Source organism: Pteronotus mesoamericanus, unplaced genomic scaffold (assembly GCF_021234165.1).
Source record: "Pteronotus mesoamericanus isolate MK-2021 breed Mesoamerican mustached bat unplaced genomic scaffold, CSHL_Meso_final contig_130, whole genome shotgun sequence".
Taxonomy (NCBI): Eukaryota; Metazoa; Chordata; class Mammalia; order Chiroptera; family Mormoopidae; genus Pteronotus; species Pteronotus mesoamericanus.
Genome location: NW_026555060.1, coordinates 2,977,974 through 2,994,754, shown reverse-complemented (window position 1 = coordinate 2,994,754; position 16,781 = coordinate 2,977,974). Strand labels below are relative to the sequence as shown.

The 16,781-nt window shown below is 37.9% G+C and overlaps 1 protein-coding gene across 2 annotated transcripts in view; it reads left to right on the top strand.

Annotated features, from left to right (window-relative positions):
• The window catches only part of RASSF6 (Ras association domain family member 6), a 54,154-nt gene that overhangs the window by 18,616 nt on the left and 18,757 nt on the right, over positions 1-16,781 (top strand). For both annotated transcript variants that reach the window (XM_054591561.1, XM_054591556.1), the window contains 2 exons: positions 9,628-9,706; positions 13,775-13,911. In XM_054591561.1, coding sequence (XP_054447536.1) covers positions 9,628-9,706; positions 13,775-13,911 — 216 coding nt within the window. The remainder of the gene's footprint in view (positions 1-9,627; positions 9,707-13,774; positions 13,912-16,781) is intronic.

Sequence of the window (16,781 nt, the reverse complement as noted above, 5' to 3'; positions counted from 1 at the left end):
CCTTCTCTTGGTCAAAGGAACTAGAGCAAACACTGCATGCCCCAGCATGCCCTGCGTGTAGGCCTATAAAGAGCACCACTTTTCCTGAAGTCCACTTGACTCTTGTCTTTAACAAAGGAGAAGGGAGCCAGCCCTCTCCAATATATCTTTATAAGGAGTCAGAGTTTTAAATTGAGCCAGGGAAAATATTTGAGTCATGATTAGGGCCATCTTTTTTCTTAAGAATGAGATTATTTTCCTATGTGGGGATTTTTAAAAAATGTATTTTAAAATTCTTTTTTATGTTTGATGACCTAGTGAAAACAAAAGAAATTCTCATTAGGAGAATTTGGATATCACATTTGTTACTATGTTATGATAGGTCAATAATGTTCTCCCCCCCACCAGATGTGTGAAAAAGGTAATTTTTAAGCTTTTTTTATGTCAGATGTATTTCAGTGAGCATATATTGTCAGTAGTCATTAAGCACACATCAACATGACTGTTATTCCCAATAAAATGCATTTACTTCACATTTATATATTTACTTCAATCCATTAATAAACAATAAGACCATCTATCTGTCCAAGATACACTAAAAATATTTCAATAGAAAGTCTGATAAAATAAAAACTCAAACACTCTAGAAATATATTTACCTATGGACTTTACTTGAATTTCTGGTTATGTTAGTTGCACTGGGAAAAAAATTTTTCCCCTCTAAAAATGGATCAGGATTTAATTATCTATATTTTATTCCCTAAATAAATAATTACCAAGCACATACTATAAGCCAAAAGCTGTACTGGAAGCTGGGGTATGGAATTATGAGCAAAAACAGACCAGGGAGGTCTCAGCTACAGATCTCCAACTTGAGCCTTGATCAGAATCACTCAGAGGGCTTGTTAACCTAAGGGTTGCTGGACCTCCTTCCCAGAGTTTCTGATTCGGTAGGTCTAGCTCGGAGTGATCATTTACTTGACTAACAAGTTCCTAGGTAGTATGGATGCTACTGGTCTGGGAATCACACTTTGAGAACCACAGGTCCAAAGGCCTGACAACAAACTCAGGGTAAGTGTTCAAAAGGAAAGGAGCACAATTTTCGGGGAGAGTAAGGACCTAGCTTAAGCAGGAAGGGTCCAGAGATATGAAGGAGGAGGGAGCTTACAAGTTTAAAGCAGTAAGTAGGAGAGCGTTCCTAACTCTGAGAGCCATCCCAAAATGTTTATGGCCAGAGAGAGCACAGTTCCTGCAAATGAAAGGTACTCAGTTTGGCCGAGGTACAAGACACAAGGAAAAGCATCTTTCGAAAGGAGGCTAAAGAGGAAGAGACATCAAGCAGGATTTTACCTATTGTGGTAAGGATTAGAGACTTTTATCCAAGAACAATGGGAAACATTTAAGGATGTTAAGCAAAGCAGATGATATGATGAGTTGCGTTCTATATACTCTGTACAGCATAAACAGACTAGTTGGAGGATGCCCAGAGAGAAATGAGGTGGTTGTCTAATATATGTGTTTTCAACTGGAAGGAGAATCAGTGGTCAAAGTCATGGCAATGTTACAGAAGAGGGAGGTAAAGAAAGCCGCTCTCTAGCTCACAGCCACAAGGATGGCTCTGAGGATCCACGACCACCTGTTGCATTTCAGACACTCTTGTAACAATCCCAGTAGTCCAAGAGGCTGAAAGGCATATCATCAAAATAACTGAAAAACTTCATTAGCAGAATAAATAGATATTGATTCTCATCCCAAAGCAACAAAGGACATCAGACAGTGGAGTCCAGGCAGTCATCCTTAACAAGCACAAAACCTCCAGCTGTTCACACACAAAGGGTGGATTTTACAGCCAGCTTGCATCTGTTCCAATAAGGACTGGTGTTGGGTGGCACAACTGTGTTTACTTTTCAACTAGCTTTAAAAAAATCTGTAAAGCATTAGAAAAATGTTTTACAGTATTAGAAAAACCTGAAATGAAACTTCAACACATGGAAAAATGAGAAGCAAGACTACCAATAAAAGTTAGATACCAATGTCATTGCTGCATTCCCTCATCTCTATACCTAGCCCCACAGCAAGTCCAATCAGCTCCACCTCAAAAATCCAACCACTTCTCACCATCTAGGCCAAGCCACCATTGTCTCTTGCCTAGACAACTGCCAACAGCCTCATAATTGGGCAATCTGCTTCCATTCTCTGTCCCCACCGTCCATTCTCCCTCAGCAGCCAGAAGTTTCCTTTGCAATGTAAGTGACATCATCTTGTTTGAATCCTTACAGGTTTCTATTGCAGAATCCTTAAGGAGTCTCTAAGGCCCAACATGAACTGGCCTGGAGGACCTTTAGGACCTCATCTTGAACCACCCTTCCCCTCTTTCTCTCCTTCAACCATGCCACGCTTAGTCCGGCACACAGGATGTGGCCCTGCGTCCCGTGCTTGAACACTCTCCCTCATTCTTCATGACTGTCTCCTTTCCATCACTGAGGTTTCTGTTTAATATTTCAGTCCTCCTGTTAGCTCTTCCTAAAATGTCCTCTTCAATGCACAAGATCACATGATCTTGTGTTACTGTTCTCATAGCATTTATCCTTCTATAAACTTAGTGTATTTCTTTATTTGCTCTTCTTTTTTCTTCTGTCTTCCTCCTCCAGAAAGTAAATGCCATCACTGCAGGGGTCTCAATGGTTGTATAGATTGCAGTGCCCCCGGCATCTTTTATGTTGTCTGTGATATAGTAATTCTTCCATAAATTTTGGGTGGTTATGAATGAGTATGGCAATAATCTACCTCAAAAAACTGAATCAGGAACTTAGTGTTTAGACTTGACATGTGTTACCCTTAAGTATGGATTCATTTCTAGGAGCAAGGTGCTTATCTACATCACAGCTTCTCTCAACTTGCATGTACATGCAAATTTCCTGGGGATTTTGGTTAAAATACAGGTTCTGATTGATGAAACATCTGAAAGATGTTTCCCAGGCGTTCCAATACTATTTAGATAGGGAACACTCTTAAGTCCCATGATAAACAGAATGGCCTCTCAAAGATGATCCCCTGAAGCTATGACTATTTTATATTACATAGCAAAAGGGAATTAAGGTTGCAGGTGGAATTAAAGTTGTTAATCAGCTGAGATTAAAGCCGGTGTAATTATAAGGGAGCTATTTGAGAAGAGTCAGTGTCAGAGTTTTGCTGGCCAGTGCCTGGCACTGAAGATGAAAGAGGGAGCCAGAAGCCAAGGAATGTGGGTAGACCCTGGAAACTGGAGAAAGGCAGGAGACGTATTCTCCCTTAGAACTTTATACAGCTCTGCTGACTCCATGATTATAGCCAGCGAGACCTGCATTTTGACCTAAAGAACTGTAAGGCAATATAAATATTTGTGTTGTTTAAAGCCACTATCGTTGTAGTGATTTGTAACAGCAGCAATAGGAAACTAGAACAAACACCCTCCCAGGAATGTCTGGAAGAACAGTGTTCTCCTGCCCCTCACTTCAGTAACAGAGCAGGGAGAAGCAGAGCTGTTAGTAGGCCGATTACATGTAACTATTATAGTTTTCATTGGAATGACCACCTATTTCAACCTATGGTGACATGGTAGCTTTCTTTCAACCAGCCAGTAGAAAGACTTTCTTTTCCCTAAAAGAATAATATCATATAGCTTCTCAGCACCCTGACATCTAAAAGAACAGATTTCAACGTGTGAACCCTAGCCTGGCAGCATCAAAATCACCCAGGAACATGTTAGCAATGCACATTCTCAGGACCCGTCCAGACTTACTCAGTCAGAAACTTTGGGGGTGCCACTTACAACCTTGGGTTTCAACAAGTCCTTCAGGTAATTCTGATGCTCCCTCCAGTTTTGGAACCCCAACCTGCAGCGATAATTAATGATGACCTTTGAAAAGTTGTTAGGAATGTTAGAAAGCCTTCCTTTTCAAAGAGGGCAGCACTTTCAAAGGAAGTAGGGAAGAGTTAGGCAAATGTGGAGCTCTCTGATTATTCAGGCTTTTCATTTTTACTTCAGTCAAGATAGTCATCCTCTTTCCATCTTCTCAGGTTTCAAGCTGTGGAACCCAGTCCCCTCATTTGCAATGGAAATGTGAATAACCTACTTTGCTAGCTGGGGGAGGTCTCCCTGCAAAGGTTGAAAGGCCTTCTTTTCTCATCATTGGAGGCAGGAGATGAGACCAAAGGCAAAAAAGATCTGGGGCCGTGGCTGCTTCTCGAAGAAGGGCTGCAGAAGTTTGCAATTTTAATCCGATGTTGACAGTAATGAAGGATAAAGTGGGTTATGAGAATTCTGCTACTGCTTGCAGACAACTGAAATATGAAATGATGGCTTGTTTTGGCAAATGTGTTAATGATAAGCGTGCATTTATTCTCTGCTCTCCTATTTCCTGGTTCCACCTTTCCCCAAACATAGAGGCATTTATATTATGCTTTTATGGAAGTAAAATTACGAAAACATTATGAATGTATGGTGCACTTATTATATGGAGTTTGGGAAGTACAAGAACTAAAACATATAAAATAAAAATTACAGCCTTAATTCCCAGCAAATGATCAATCTGTTTCTTTTACATGTTTAATTCATAGTTATTTTAGAAAAGCATACATAAGTTTAAATTGTTTTTTTGAACCTAACATGCAATTATTAATCTCATTGCTAAAATTTAACATTATGAACAAAATCATTTGTGGGGAAGGTACTTTTTCAGAGGAAAAAAACAACTGTAAGAGAGCAAGTTAGCATTTTAACTCTGCCTCAGTTTTTTCATCTCTCTGAAGAGACTCCTGTAGTTTAGATCCCTGCTCTCAAACAGGGCAACGCACGCAGCGGAACGTTGTTCCCAGCCCCACTGCCATGATGCAGTTCAGTGGCTGCCCGATTTGGAGCCTGAGCATTTTTCAGCAAGACTCCAAGAGGCAGAAGTAACAGAAACTCAGGAAGCACAGTCACGGCCAAATACACCTTTGGTGGCTACGTCCGGCTATATTTTCCTCTGAAGCTCATTTTGTGTCATTTGGCAGTCTCTGAAGTTCACGTTGGAATGCAGCATACAACAGTATTTCTCATTGGCCTTCAGTGAATCCAAACTGTAAGAACCACTTAGTAAAGAATGGGACGGGGAATTTTGGTTTCCAGGAAAGGAATTCAGTGTCCACTTAATTATGCCATAAATCATTAGTAAAACAAGAGAGATAATTCTTATTACAACTAATATTTGACATCCATGTTATCTGTGCAGGACATAACTCACTTTCACACATCATGCTGTCCAATGTCCATGCATATTACAGCTTTATAAAATCCAATAAAAATGTTCCCCCTCCCAGCCCTGGGCAGCTAAATAGCGTGATAAGATTGAGGAACTTATTTCTTGCTAAGCCTGTCATTCAAAGCAAACGTCAGGATGTGGGTAATTCCCATCTGCTGAGCAGCTGCAATTCAGACCACAAAGTGCAAAGTACACCTAAGCATTTTACATGTAATGCTGGATCTGTTATTACTCATTAAAACTGAGCTAGGAGCCTTAAAGGAACAGGAGCCCTGGACTCTCTTCTGCATCCTTCCTCTACACCTTTCACCCTTGTTAAGACTCTCCCTGGCCAGCGCTCTTCCAGGAAGCATAATGAGAAATTCTGGGTGTCTGTCAGCGTCAGGATCCTCTCTCTGCACTGCCAGGGCACTGGGCTGGCTTCTGTCCTGGGCAAGATTATGATTCTGTGTTCATGCCGTTAGATGTCCAGCTTACATGGAAGTTTGCCATCCCTTAGTTTTGTAAAAACACTATCGAGATTGTGTACTGTGTGATGTTTTCTAAAAAACATCCAGATCTTAGAAAATCAATTTCTTATGTATCACACATGCCACGTACAGGCTGTTTGAATCTCACATCTACTTCTTGGGTATCCCAGTGGCTTCTATATACCACAGATTTATAAACTGAGAGGATTGGATGTGGAATCCATTTCTTCTCACCCATTTTATAGTTTTGTTAAGGCAACAGTTGCTAAGCACTCTGGCTGTGGTTGGGTGAATTATTTGGGGGGTGAGAGAAAAGGGTTGTCTTTCTCTTTTTTTGAGGGGGTCCATATGTAACATTTAAGTGTATCCTAAAATCTATTACAATTACCATTGACAAGGCACGGTGTATATTAAATCAGTATCCCATTTCCTGACTAGGGCTGCCTAGGTAACACTTTGGTGATTACCTTTGGATTTCCTAAACCATATAATCCCTATACTTATTTTGAGTCCCTTTTAGACTGTAGACCCTTCCATAGATGTGGGACATCTGGTCGCCTTTCCATGAAACATAGCCTAGTTCCTGCACTTCTTGCAGTGGTCCCACTCATCTTGCTGCATCTTGTCCTGTCCTGAAATATGTTTTCCTTAAGTTCCCTAGTGGCCCTTAGCATCTTCATGTGTTTTTCTTGCTAAGAATCTTCAGTAGCTGCCCTTTGCTTGTGGGGTAAATTCTAAGCTTCTTAAAATGGTTCACAAGGTTCCTTTCTGCTTCTTCAGCTCACTGCTCACCACTCCCCACTTTACATGTTATACATAGAATCTCAACTCCTTGAGCTTTCTCCACAACTCTAGAAAGAGCTACATGTCCTTGTTAATGTTTATATTACCTGGTAAGCTCCTCATCCCTTCCTGGTTTAATTCTTACCCTGCAAAGTTTGCTGTACATCTAGTCCTCCAAGTTCCCACTCACCCTCAGAATATGACTGAGGTCTCTTGATTGTGCTCACACAGTGAATGTATGAATGAACAACCATTAGTACAGGTGTTCTGTTAAAGGACATGATTTGAATCAGCAGATGGTCAATCTGACAATAGCACTTCAGCTCCTTGTGCCCCTAATGCCAACAAGTGTACTCAGAATGTTGCAAGCCACGGTTTATTGTGTTGTATTAGAGCCATCGTTTCATAAGCTGTATAAAGGATCATCTTTAAAAGGCCCTCTGGTCAGGAATATACAATTAAAATATGATGATCTTTCAATATTTGGAATGCACTCACCATTGCTGTAGTTGTTCAGCTAATTCTGAATCTTCTTTGCTAACCCCTCATTTTATTGCACCACTAACTACATAATTTTATTTAAACACTATTTTACTGAGCTTGTTCTACTCTTCTTCCATACTCCAATATTCCTTCAAAGTGTCATTGATAGTCAGAAAGATCCTGCCTGTGGTAAAAAAAAAAAAGGACTTGTGTGGTATTTGGCTGACTTTCTCTGTATAGGGCCAGGTAATACATATTTTAGGCTTTGTGGGACATCTGGTTTCTGTCACAATGATTCAGCTCTGCAGTTATAGCAGGAAAGCAACTATAGACAACAAGCCAACAAATTAGTGTGGCTGCATTCCAATAAAACTTTATTTACAAAAAACAGATGGCCCAGGACCACAGTTTGCCAGTTCCCTGGGTCACTGGGAGGCTTATTTCTGTGGAGGAAGATTTAGTCATGTTTTGTTCAGATACAGAAACATTTTCCAAATAGCTTGTTCCCAGAGAATAATCTTTCTAATTATACATAATCCTGAGGTAAATACTTTGAAGGATATTTGTACTATACCGTATTGTGCAGTTCTATCAGAAACAGAAGCCGAGGGAATAAGATTATGTAAAAATTCATTTGCTTTAATAACAACTCTCACAGCTCAGCATATCAGGAGTTGCATCCCAAGTGAACCAGAAATTTCTGTATGCTGCTCTGGCACTCAATGATAAGAGCTATAAAAGTGTTTATGATCTTTAGCAGTACTATAAGTTTTAGGAAATATCCCACAGAAATGGCTCCAAGGCACAAAATCAGTGTGCTCATTGATATTTAGAGCAGAAATATTTATTAACACTAAAATTCTAAAGTAACCCAGTTGGGAAATGGAATGATAGCTTGCAAGAATTCTGTAGAACTTTTTTTAATGTGGTGATTATGTGGAGCATAATGATCTTTGGGAATGTGCACATGAAAAAAATGACAAGAGAAAAAAGTCAAATGGAAGAAGAATGTGATCTCAAACATGTAAAAATTAATATACATGAATTCTGTAGTTCAATATTCAGTGTTTGTTGAATAACAGCTTATTATGAGCAAGTCTCTGTTCTAAGCACTGCAAAGGCAGCAGTGAATAAAACAGACCAAAATTCCTGCCCTCATGGAACTAAGATCCTTGTGGGAGAGAGACATATTTAGGATCAAAGGGACTTTAGTTGTTGATATATTTGGAAGTTTGATATCATGAGATTTCTTCCACATAAATTCACCTATATATATATTTTTTAAAAAGCCTTTTTCCTTTTCTTCAGTATGTTTTGTAGTTTTAGAAACAAAAATTTCTCTGCTCACTTCATTCGGCTAGCATTTGTTGAGTTTTTACTGTGTGCCAGACCTTCTTCTGGGCACATGAAACAGAGTGTGAACAAAACATAGAGACATGTCTGCCCTCAGGGACGTATAGCCTAGTGGCAGGGGTGGGGGACAAAATATAAGACACTATTATAAAAATATATATTCTTATAATATATAGGAATATATAACTATCTATTGCAAGAATATAAGTAAAATATACAAGGTTAAGTGGTATCTAAGCAGCAGAAGCAAAGAGGGAAGCAGGATATGAACATTTGAGAAGGAAAACTTCTAGACTGGGTGGTCAAGAAAGACTCCTTGAGAAGATGACTTTTGAGTAAATATTTTTGAAAAATGAGCTTGCTAACATTGTGATGGTTTGGGGGGAAGATCACCCTGGGCAGAGCGGGGGGATCAACAAGTACAGGGGCCCTGGGATCAGGTTGCACCTAGAATGTTCAAGGTACATCAAGGCAGCCAGTGGCTGGAGAGTAGTGAGTGAAGGAGAGAGAACCAGGAAATGAGATCAAAGGTGTAACAGCAGAGAAGGTCACATCTGGCCTTTGAAATCATTGGAGGGCTATTGGCATTAATAATGAGAAGTTTGAACAAAAGAGAGATATAATCAAGTGTACACTAAAATAACTCCTGCTGTTGAAAATAGACAAACAGATACAGGGAGGCTTTCAGGAAACTTCCAATAATCCAGGTGAGAGACAATAGCTTGGACCAACAGAGTAGGTCAGATAAGCATTTTGAGCTGGGGAGGCACAGACGAAAGGATGGAGGTGTGGCAGGAAACAGCCTTCCCCCGCCCCCACCTTCAGAGCCCACGTGCCACACAGGGGCAAACACTCAGGGGTGGGGACCCTTCCTGAACCTTTGCTCTATCCCCAGATAGATAGCATAATGCGGGGCAAATACTAGGTGCTTCACTTAGGTTGGTTAAGTGCTGCAAAACAAAAAAGGAACACAAAACCAAATCTCTATTTTACAGCTGCCTTCTGCTATAGAACCCTCTTCTCACCACTTTTGTCCTCAGCCGTGTCCGTTCTTTGGTTACTCATTTATGAATTAGCAGCTTTAACATTTATTTGGGTCCTAAGAAGCCTTCAGTTTTCAATGACTTACATTACGTTAAAATGACAGAACAGTAAAATCCCATTGAACCATTTCCTTCCATCTCATATCTTTATGACCTGGAAGCACCATCACAGCCTTTCACTCTTAAGGAGCCAAAGACTAATTGTAACTGAATGTAACTTTCTCTTTTTTTAAGGGAGCAACTTAATTCTTTATTGAAGACCTATAACATTTTTTATAAGAACCAGAAAAATCTGCATATTTCCTATGGTCAGGTAAGTGCATCAGGAAATGAAATACAGTTGATTCACAGAAAAAAAATCCGTGAGGATACAGAGGAGTCAGGATGGGTGGAGTCCATAAGCCAGCAGCACAAATGGTCTGTGAGAAACAGGTTAATCTTTAACTTGGTCATAATTTTTTAAAGTGTATCACAAAAATTCCAGTCCTGGGACGTCTGTGACTTCCTAAGCATTCTTTGGTGAATAAGAAAGTATTTTAAAATGACTTTAATGACATATCTGCTCTCCACTTTAAAAACAGTGTATGAATATCTTTTGAACAGCAATTCTTTTAGAAATCTATCTTAATACTATCTTATAAATGCACCAGGATGTAAACAGAAGGATTTTCCATTTGTAATAGGAAAAAATTGAAGGTATGTTAAGTCTCTACTAATGGAGAATTGCTCAAATAAATCATGACACATCTGTAACATAGTTTGATTTGGTTGTTAAAATGAAAGAACATTAAAATGAATGCATACCATGTCATAATAAAAATGTTAAAGAAACAATTCAGTACAGTTCCGAAGCTAGAAAGCATTTTCAGGGTGCAACTGACAGGCTACCGTGCACACTGGCCTTAGGTCTTCCTTCTTTTTCTCTTTTTTTCTTTTCCTCTTTCTTTTGATCGTTCATTCATTTGACTGCCTCATTTTTCGCGTGTCTCTCCACTCAGTCTTTTATTCTAATGCCGCTCACTTTCCATCTTTATAATATCTTCTTGGTCCCAGGGATCATTATAATTTTCTAATATTCTGTTTTATATCTTCAAATTTGATGGCGGAACATTGACTTTAGGCCACCATGTTTTGGCTTAAATCTGCAGCTGAGACAGTTGGATGTTTACAAACCACTCTGTTGTTTACTAATGAACTTAAATAATTGAGTTCAATTGGATATGTCAACTATCTTCCCAAATATAATATACAGAATAACTAATCCCTTTAAAAAGAAGTGGGCCAAATTTTAAATTATTTTAATATTGGCCTATATCTTAGATCTCTAATGTCCATAATTAATAAAAAATAGAAAATTTAAGAAAAGATCAAAATTTTAAGAAAATGCTGATTAAGATTTTATTTAATAGTTTTCACAAAACTCATGATGTTAAGATGTTTGTTATCCTTAGGAACATGTTTGTTTGGATTTTGATGTTATGAACAGACAAGCTGAGGCAGGCCTTTTCCAAACCTGTGAATTAGTACTCAATTCACAATCAAAAAGTCACTTAATTTTTAAATAAAATCTCATGTCTTACATAATTTTTTAAAACTATGTGAAGTAAAGTATACAGTGAGAATATCAGATTTTTTAGTCTTTCCATCTTTACTCACTGGTCAGCAAAGTTAGAATACAGAATTTTGCAAATCTTCTGACTTCTGACCGACTTACAATGACATTAAAAGGGGCAGTCCATGGAGGATAACGTGGCTTTCTTAAACTCTGATTAATGAGTTAAACAAATATTGATTGTCTACCACGTACAAGCCCCTGTTCTATGAGCTGGGGCCATAGCATTAAAAAAATATAAACTAGACAGAATGTTCTGCCTTCATGCTGTTTACATCCTAATAGAAAGGCAAGAAAGAGAAGTAAAATGTACAGCATGTCAGATGTTGATGGTGGCTGTGGGAAACACCCAAGTGCAAGTAGGCTCTGGAACCTAAGTGGGGAGGGAAAGGGGAACATTTGACCAAAGGCTCTGAAAGATGTGAGGGAGCAAACTTTGTAGAAGTCTGTGGGACACACATTTTGGCAGAAAGAACAGCACAAATAAAGATTTTGAGCCTGGACAGCAGGAACCTTGTGAGAATGGGAACTAGTAGACAGATAACTGAGGAGGGGAAGGTACAAGAATATGTAGGGTCTTGTGGAGACATCAGTTTCTACTTGGAATAAGATGAGAAGCCACTAGGGAGTTATGAATAGAACAGTGAGATTATCTGAAAGGGTTCTTTGTAAAGGCTCTCTCAGGCTACTGGGAATGTATGAAGGGAGCAGGAGAAGAATGAGGTAAACCAGAAACTTGAAATAATCTGTCATCAATGACAATGGCATGGACCAGAATCATGGTAGTGGATGTGGTAAGTGTGGTTATATTAGGAATATATTTTTATGGTAGAGTTTGTAGAATTTGCATTGAATGTTCAGTATGAGAGAAAGATAAATGATGACTGTAAAATTCTTGACCTGAAAAACTAGAAGGGTGGGGGTGCTATTTACCAAGATGGGAAACACTGGGAGAAGAAAATATTGATGGAAGAACTATCATGAGTTAGTTAGAAACAGATTAAGTTTGATGTCAAGCTGGCAGTGTGACAATGGGAGTTCAAGGGAGAGGTTTGGGCTAGAGATACAAAGTTGGCAGCTATTTGTTTAGAGATGGCATATAAGGATCCTTGAAATCACCAAGGATATTCATGTAGATATGGAAGAGAAGCGACCTACGTATTGGGACAAGGAAATTATATAAGTATAAATAAGTCTTCAGGTATAATTAATGTGCAAAGACATGTTTCCTGAAATTAGAAAACATTCTGATATCCCTTATGTGATATTGGAATATTTCTTCTTTTTTCACTTTATTTTTATTATTGACACTATTACAGATGTCCCCATTTTTCCCCGCTTTGCCCTCCTCCACCCAGCCCTCACCCCCTCTTCCCTCTGGCCATCACACACCATTGTCTTTGTCTTTGAGTTATGCATATATGTTCTTTGGTTAATCAGGAAAGAATTACATAGCATCAAAAGGGTAGTTACTCTTTGAATGTTTGATGTAAGGGATTAATTGAATTTTAATTAGGCAAAGAAAGGATGCTATACATCGATAATTGAAATGTAGTATCTGCATCATGTACTGCCATTTCAAAGAACAAATTATGTTTGGTTATTAAAAGCAACTATTAGTAACCTGACCTCTCAGTAATCTGAAATATAAACTCAAAAGTGGGAAAAAGCAAAACTTTGTTTCAGAAGTGGCTCCAACATAGGTTTATCAGCCAAAGAAATAATAAGTAATTATATTCTTTAAGCAGGTATTAAATACCAGGTCCTGTGATTTGGGGACTATTATGATGTTTGTTCTTCTGAAGAAACAGCCTAGATTTAAAGGTTTCAGCAACTAGGTCACACAGCTAGGAAATTGCAGAGCCAGAGTTTGAACACGGGCCTGTCTGATTTCAGAGTTTGGAGTTTTCATTACACTCTTAAATAAGAATTGAGTCATTTATGTTTTGTGATAATTGACTTTCAATAATAACAGTAGTTATTGGATGATTGGAATATGACTCTTCTTAGTTCCTATATTTTCCAAATCACCTGTAATACTAACACATTACTTTAATAACACAAAGACTTACATAAACAAGAGAAAAATAGATTACAAAATAAGTTCTATGGGAATGTGCTTTAGTATTAATATTTACAACCACTAAATAAGTAAATATTTCATAGATGTTCGCTAATTTTTCTTTGCATGGAGTTTCCTTTTTTTATTATAACAGTTCCAACTCAGGAGACATTATTCAAATCTGTTATTGATTTGTATTCAAAAAGTCATTTCTGTTTTATATTTTACACTGTTTTCATATATGTTATTTCACTCATTCTGCATAATAATTTTGTGAGTTAAAATTTTCCTGTTCAGAAATGAGGAAAGAGCCACTAAATCTCTCAACAATTGTTATTCCAATTTCTAGTTTAGTGCAGTTTTTAATTCCACTTGAATTTTAAGTTAAACAGAATTAGAGAATTAAACTTTCACTTAATTGAAGAATCACGGAGTTCAGGAAACATATTAACATACTGTGCCCTTTGATAGGCATGTCATTACCATTATGACTGACTTTGCTGGTTATAGCTATTTTCAAAAATTAAAAAAACTTTCAAAAACAAAATTATTTTGTAGATAAATTAAAAAATCAAATAATCCCACTTGGAAATTTATGTTTTTATTTATTAAGATGTCTTACATGTTTAATTTCTACATCTTCAGTGAAAACATCTACCTTGTATAAATAATACAATGGTGTTTGAGATGATTGGTTTCTTCCCTAGACTGAAGATGATAAACTAATTGTTGAAGGAATGTTGGACATTTGCTGGGGAGTAAAACGGCCAATACAGCTGAAAATACAAGATGAGAAGCAAATCCCTTCTTTTACTATGAAGTCACCAGATGTCTGTTCCAAAATGTAAGCTATCACTCATGTTTTTAGTTCTTTAGATAATCTTCATATTTACTTTTATTGCATGCACTCTTAAAGATGGGACCTCTACTAAATGCATATATACAATGTCATTTAATCCCTCTGCAACTCTAGGAGTAGGGTTCAGAAACCGGAGCTCTGAGGCGTAGGAAATTACACAAGATCCCTAATCACCATTTAAGTTGAACTGGACTGAACCTCAGGCCTAAGGGCTCGAGAGCCTGTGCTCTTGACCGCTCTGTAGTATTGTTTCTTCCCTGGAACACTGCATCCCTTCATTGGAAAAGACAAAATGTAAAGGCAAGAAAAAAAAGAGGATAAAATTCAAATTTCTCTTGAAACAAAGAGCTCTTTCTGCTTTTTGGAAAGGTGACTTAATTATGCTCCACCTGATTGTCCTGACCCTGTTCAACAAAGTGCAGCAAAGTGCATTTGAAGCTCAGTAAATGCACAAAACAGTTCTCTGCAATTGTACCCTGAATAATTAAGTTGGGCTGATTTTTTATTTTATAATTTTTAGAAAAACCAATAAATATTCTTAGAAGCAGTCATATGTATATATTTTCTTCTGTTTTCTTCATCCTTCTCTCCCTTCCTCTCTTCCTTTTTTATAATTTTAATTTTAATTAAAGTATATTTGACATACAATATTGTATTAGACTCAAATATACATCATACTGATTTGACATTTATATAACTTACTTCACTACACTAAGTCTAGTAACTATCTGTCACTGTGCAATCTTTTAACACTATTATTGACTATAGTCCCCTTTACCTTTTTCACCCATCCCTCTAACCCTCTCCCATCTGGCAGTCAGTTTATTCTGTGTTTCTATAAGTTTATTTTTGTTTTGTTTGCCCATTTCTTTTCATTTTTAAAAATTCCACGTATAAGTGAAATTATGCAACATTTATCTTTACTTATCTGGCTTATTTTACTTAGCATAATACCCTTTATGTCCATCCACCCATGTTCTCATAAATGGAAGGATTTCATTCTTTTTTTTTATTGCTGAGTAATATTCTATTGTGTGTGTGTGTGTGTGTGCGCGCGCATGTGTGTATATCTTCTTTTTGAATTTCTCTATCAATGGATACCTGGTTGCTTCTACATCTCGGCTACTGTAAATAATGTTGCTATGAACATAGAGGTATATATATCTTTTCAAATTAGTGTTCTCATTTTCTTTGAACAAATACCCAGAAGCAGAATTACTGGATTGTATGGTAACCATAAAACTGTTAAAAGAAAATGTAGTGATAAACTATTTGATATAATTCTGAGTAATACCATTTTGTATAATACCTCTCAAGCAAGGGAAACAAAAGAAAAAATAAACAAGTGGGATTTCAAACTAAAATGCTTCTGCACAGTGAAGGAAACCATCAAGAAAATAAAAAGACAATTACAAAGTGAAAAAATATATTTGCAAATATTATATCTGATCAGGAATTACTGTCCAAAATATATAAGAAAAATCATACAACTCAATAACAAAAATAAAAAATAAACAGTCTGATCAAAAAATGGGCAGAGGGCATGAAAAGACATTTCTTCAAAGACATACAACAGGCCAAGAGACACATGATGCTCAACATCTGTAGTCATAAGAATGGCTATTATCAAAAAATCAACAAATAGCAAGTGCTTGTGAAGATGTGGAGAAAAGAGAACACTTGTGCAGCCATTATGGAAACAGTATGGATATCCCTTTAAAAAAAACGTAATAGAAATCTATCATACAACCTCCCTTCCTCAATCCTTGAGGTTGCAATTCATCTCTCTTTTGTGTGCATGTGAAGGTAGTAAACCTTCACCTCATCCATCCTCCCATCCACAGGTAGATGGGCAAGAGTTCTGGCAGAGGGTAGGGTGGGAAGAGAGCTGCTATGGCCATTTCCCCAATCTGATCTTTGCGCATAATCAGGAAAAACCAGATATTGCCTTAAGGGTAGTTCTGTTTTTCCTTTGAAGAAAACACTGAAGCCCCACTATGATTTGTACCTTGCTGATCTTTCTCAAACATGGTGCTCTGGCAAGTGTGAACATTTTATAATTCCCTATGCCTAACATACAGTTTCTTACTTTACTGACTCTGCCTAGAAGTCTACCTGCTTCTCCACACCCATTTGCCTGACTCTTTTCTACCAACACTTTAAGACTCAGGTCAGATAACACACTCTCCAGAAAGCTTTTCCTGACCCCTCAGTCCGTACCAGGTGCACTGACGACTTTTCTATATCACTTTCAGAGCATGCTATTAATTATATTGGTGTGTGTACCTCCGCCTACTAGCCTGTGAGCTCCTTGAGCATGAGGAGAATGCCAAACATGCCTTACTCATCATTGCCACCCCAGTGCTTGGCAGCGTGCTTGGCACAAAGAAGGGACTCAAAATATAGTATCAAACAAAACCCCCAGAAGCCTGGTTGTTAAATTACTTCCGCTCTGTTGTGAGAACTGTTTGTACATATGCCACTTCTGACTAGTCTTTCATCCAAGCTAAGGACTGCCATGGGGCAAAGAGTCCAGGACTTATGGAAGAGTGGAAGGGAGACCACGGGCTTAGGCAGGCTGATGAAACCCTGCATCCCTCACCTTCACTTATTATATGACCAATGGGGTTGATTCCCAATGAGTAGGAGCATCATTGAAAAGGAGAAATTACCCATCAGGCTTGCTTTTAGAGAACTGTACAAGATATGAATTTGGGACTGTCTGTGCTTCCTGGACTTGTGTGTCTATTTCCTTCACCAAGTTATGAAATTTTTATGTCATTTTTTCAAATACATTTTCAATTCCTTGCTCTCTCTCTCCTTATTCTGGCATCCTAATGATGTGAATATTGGTA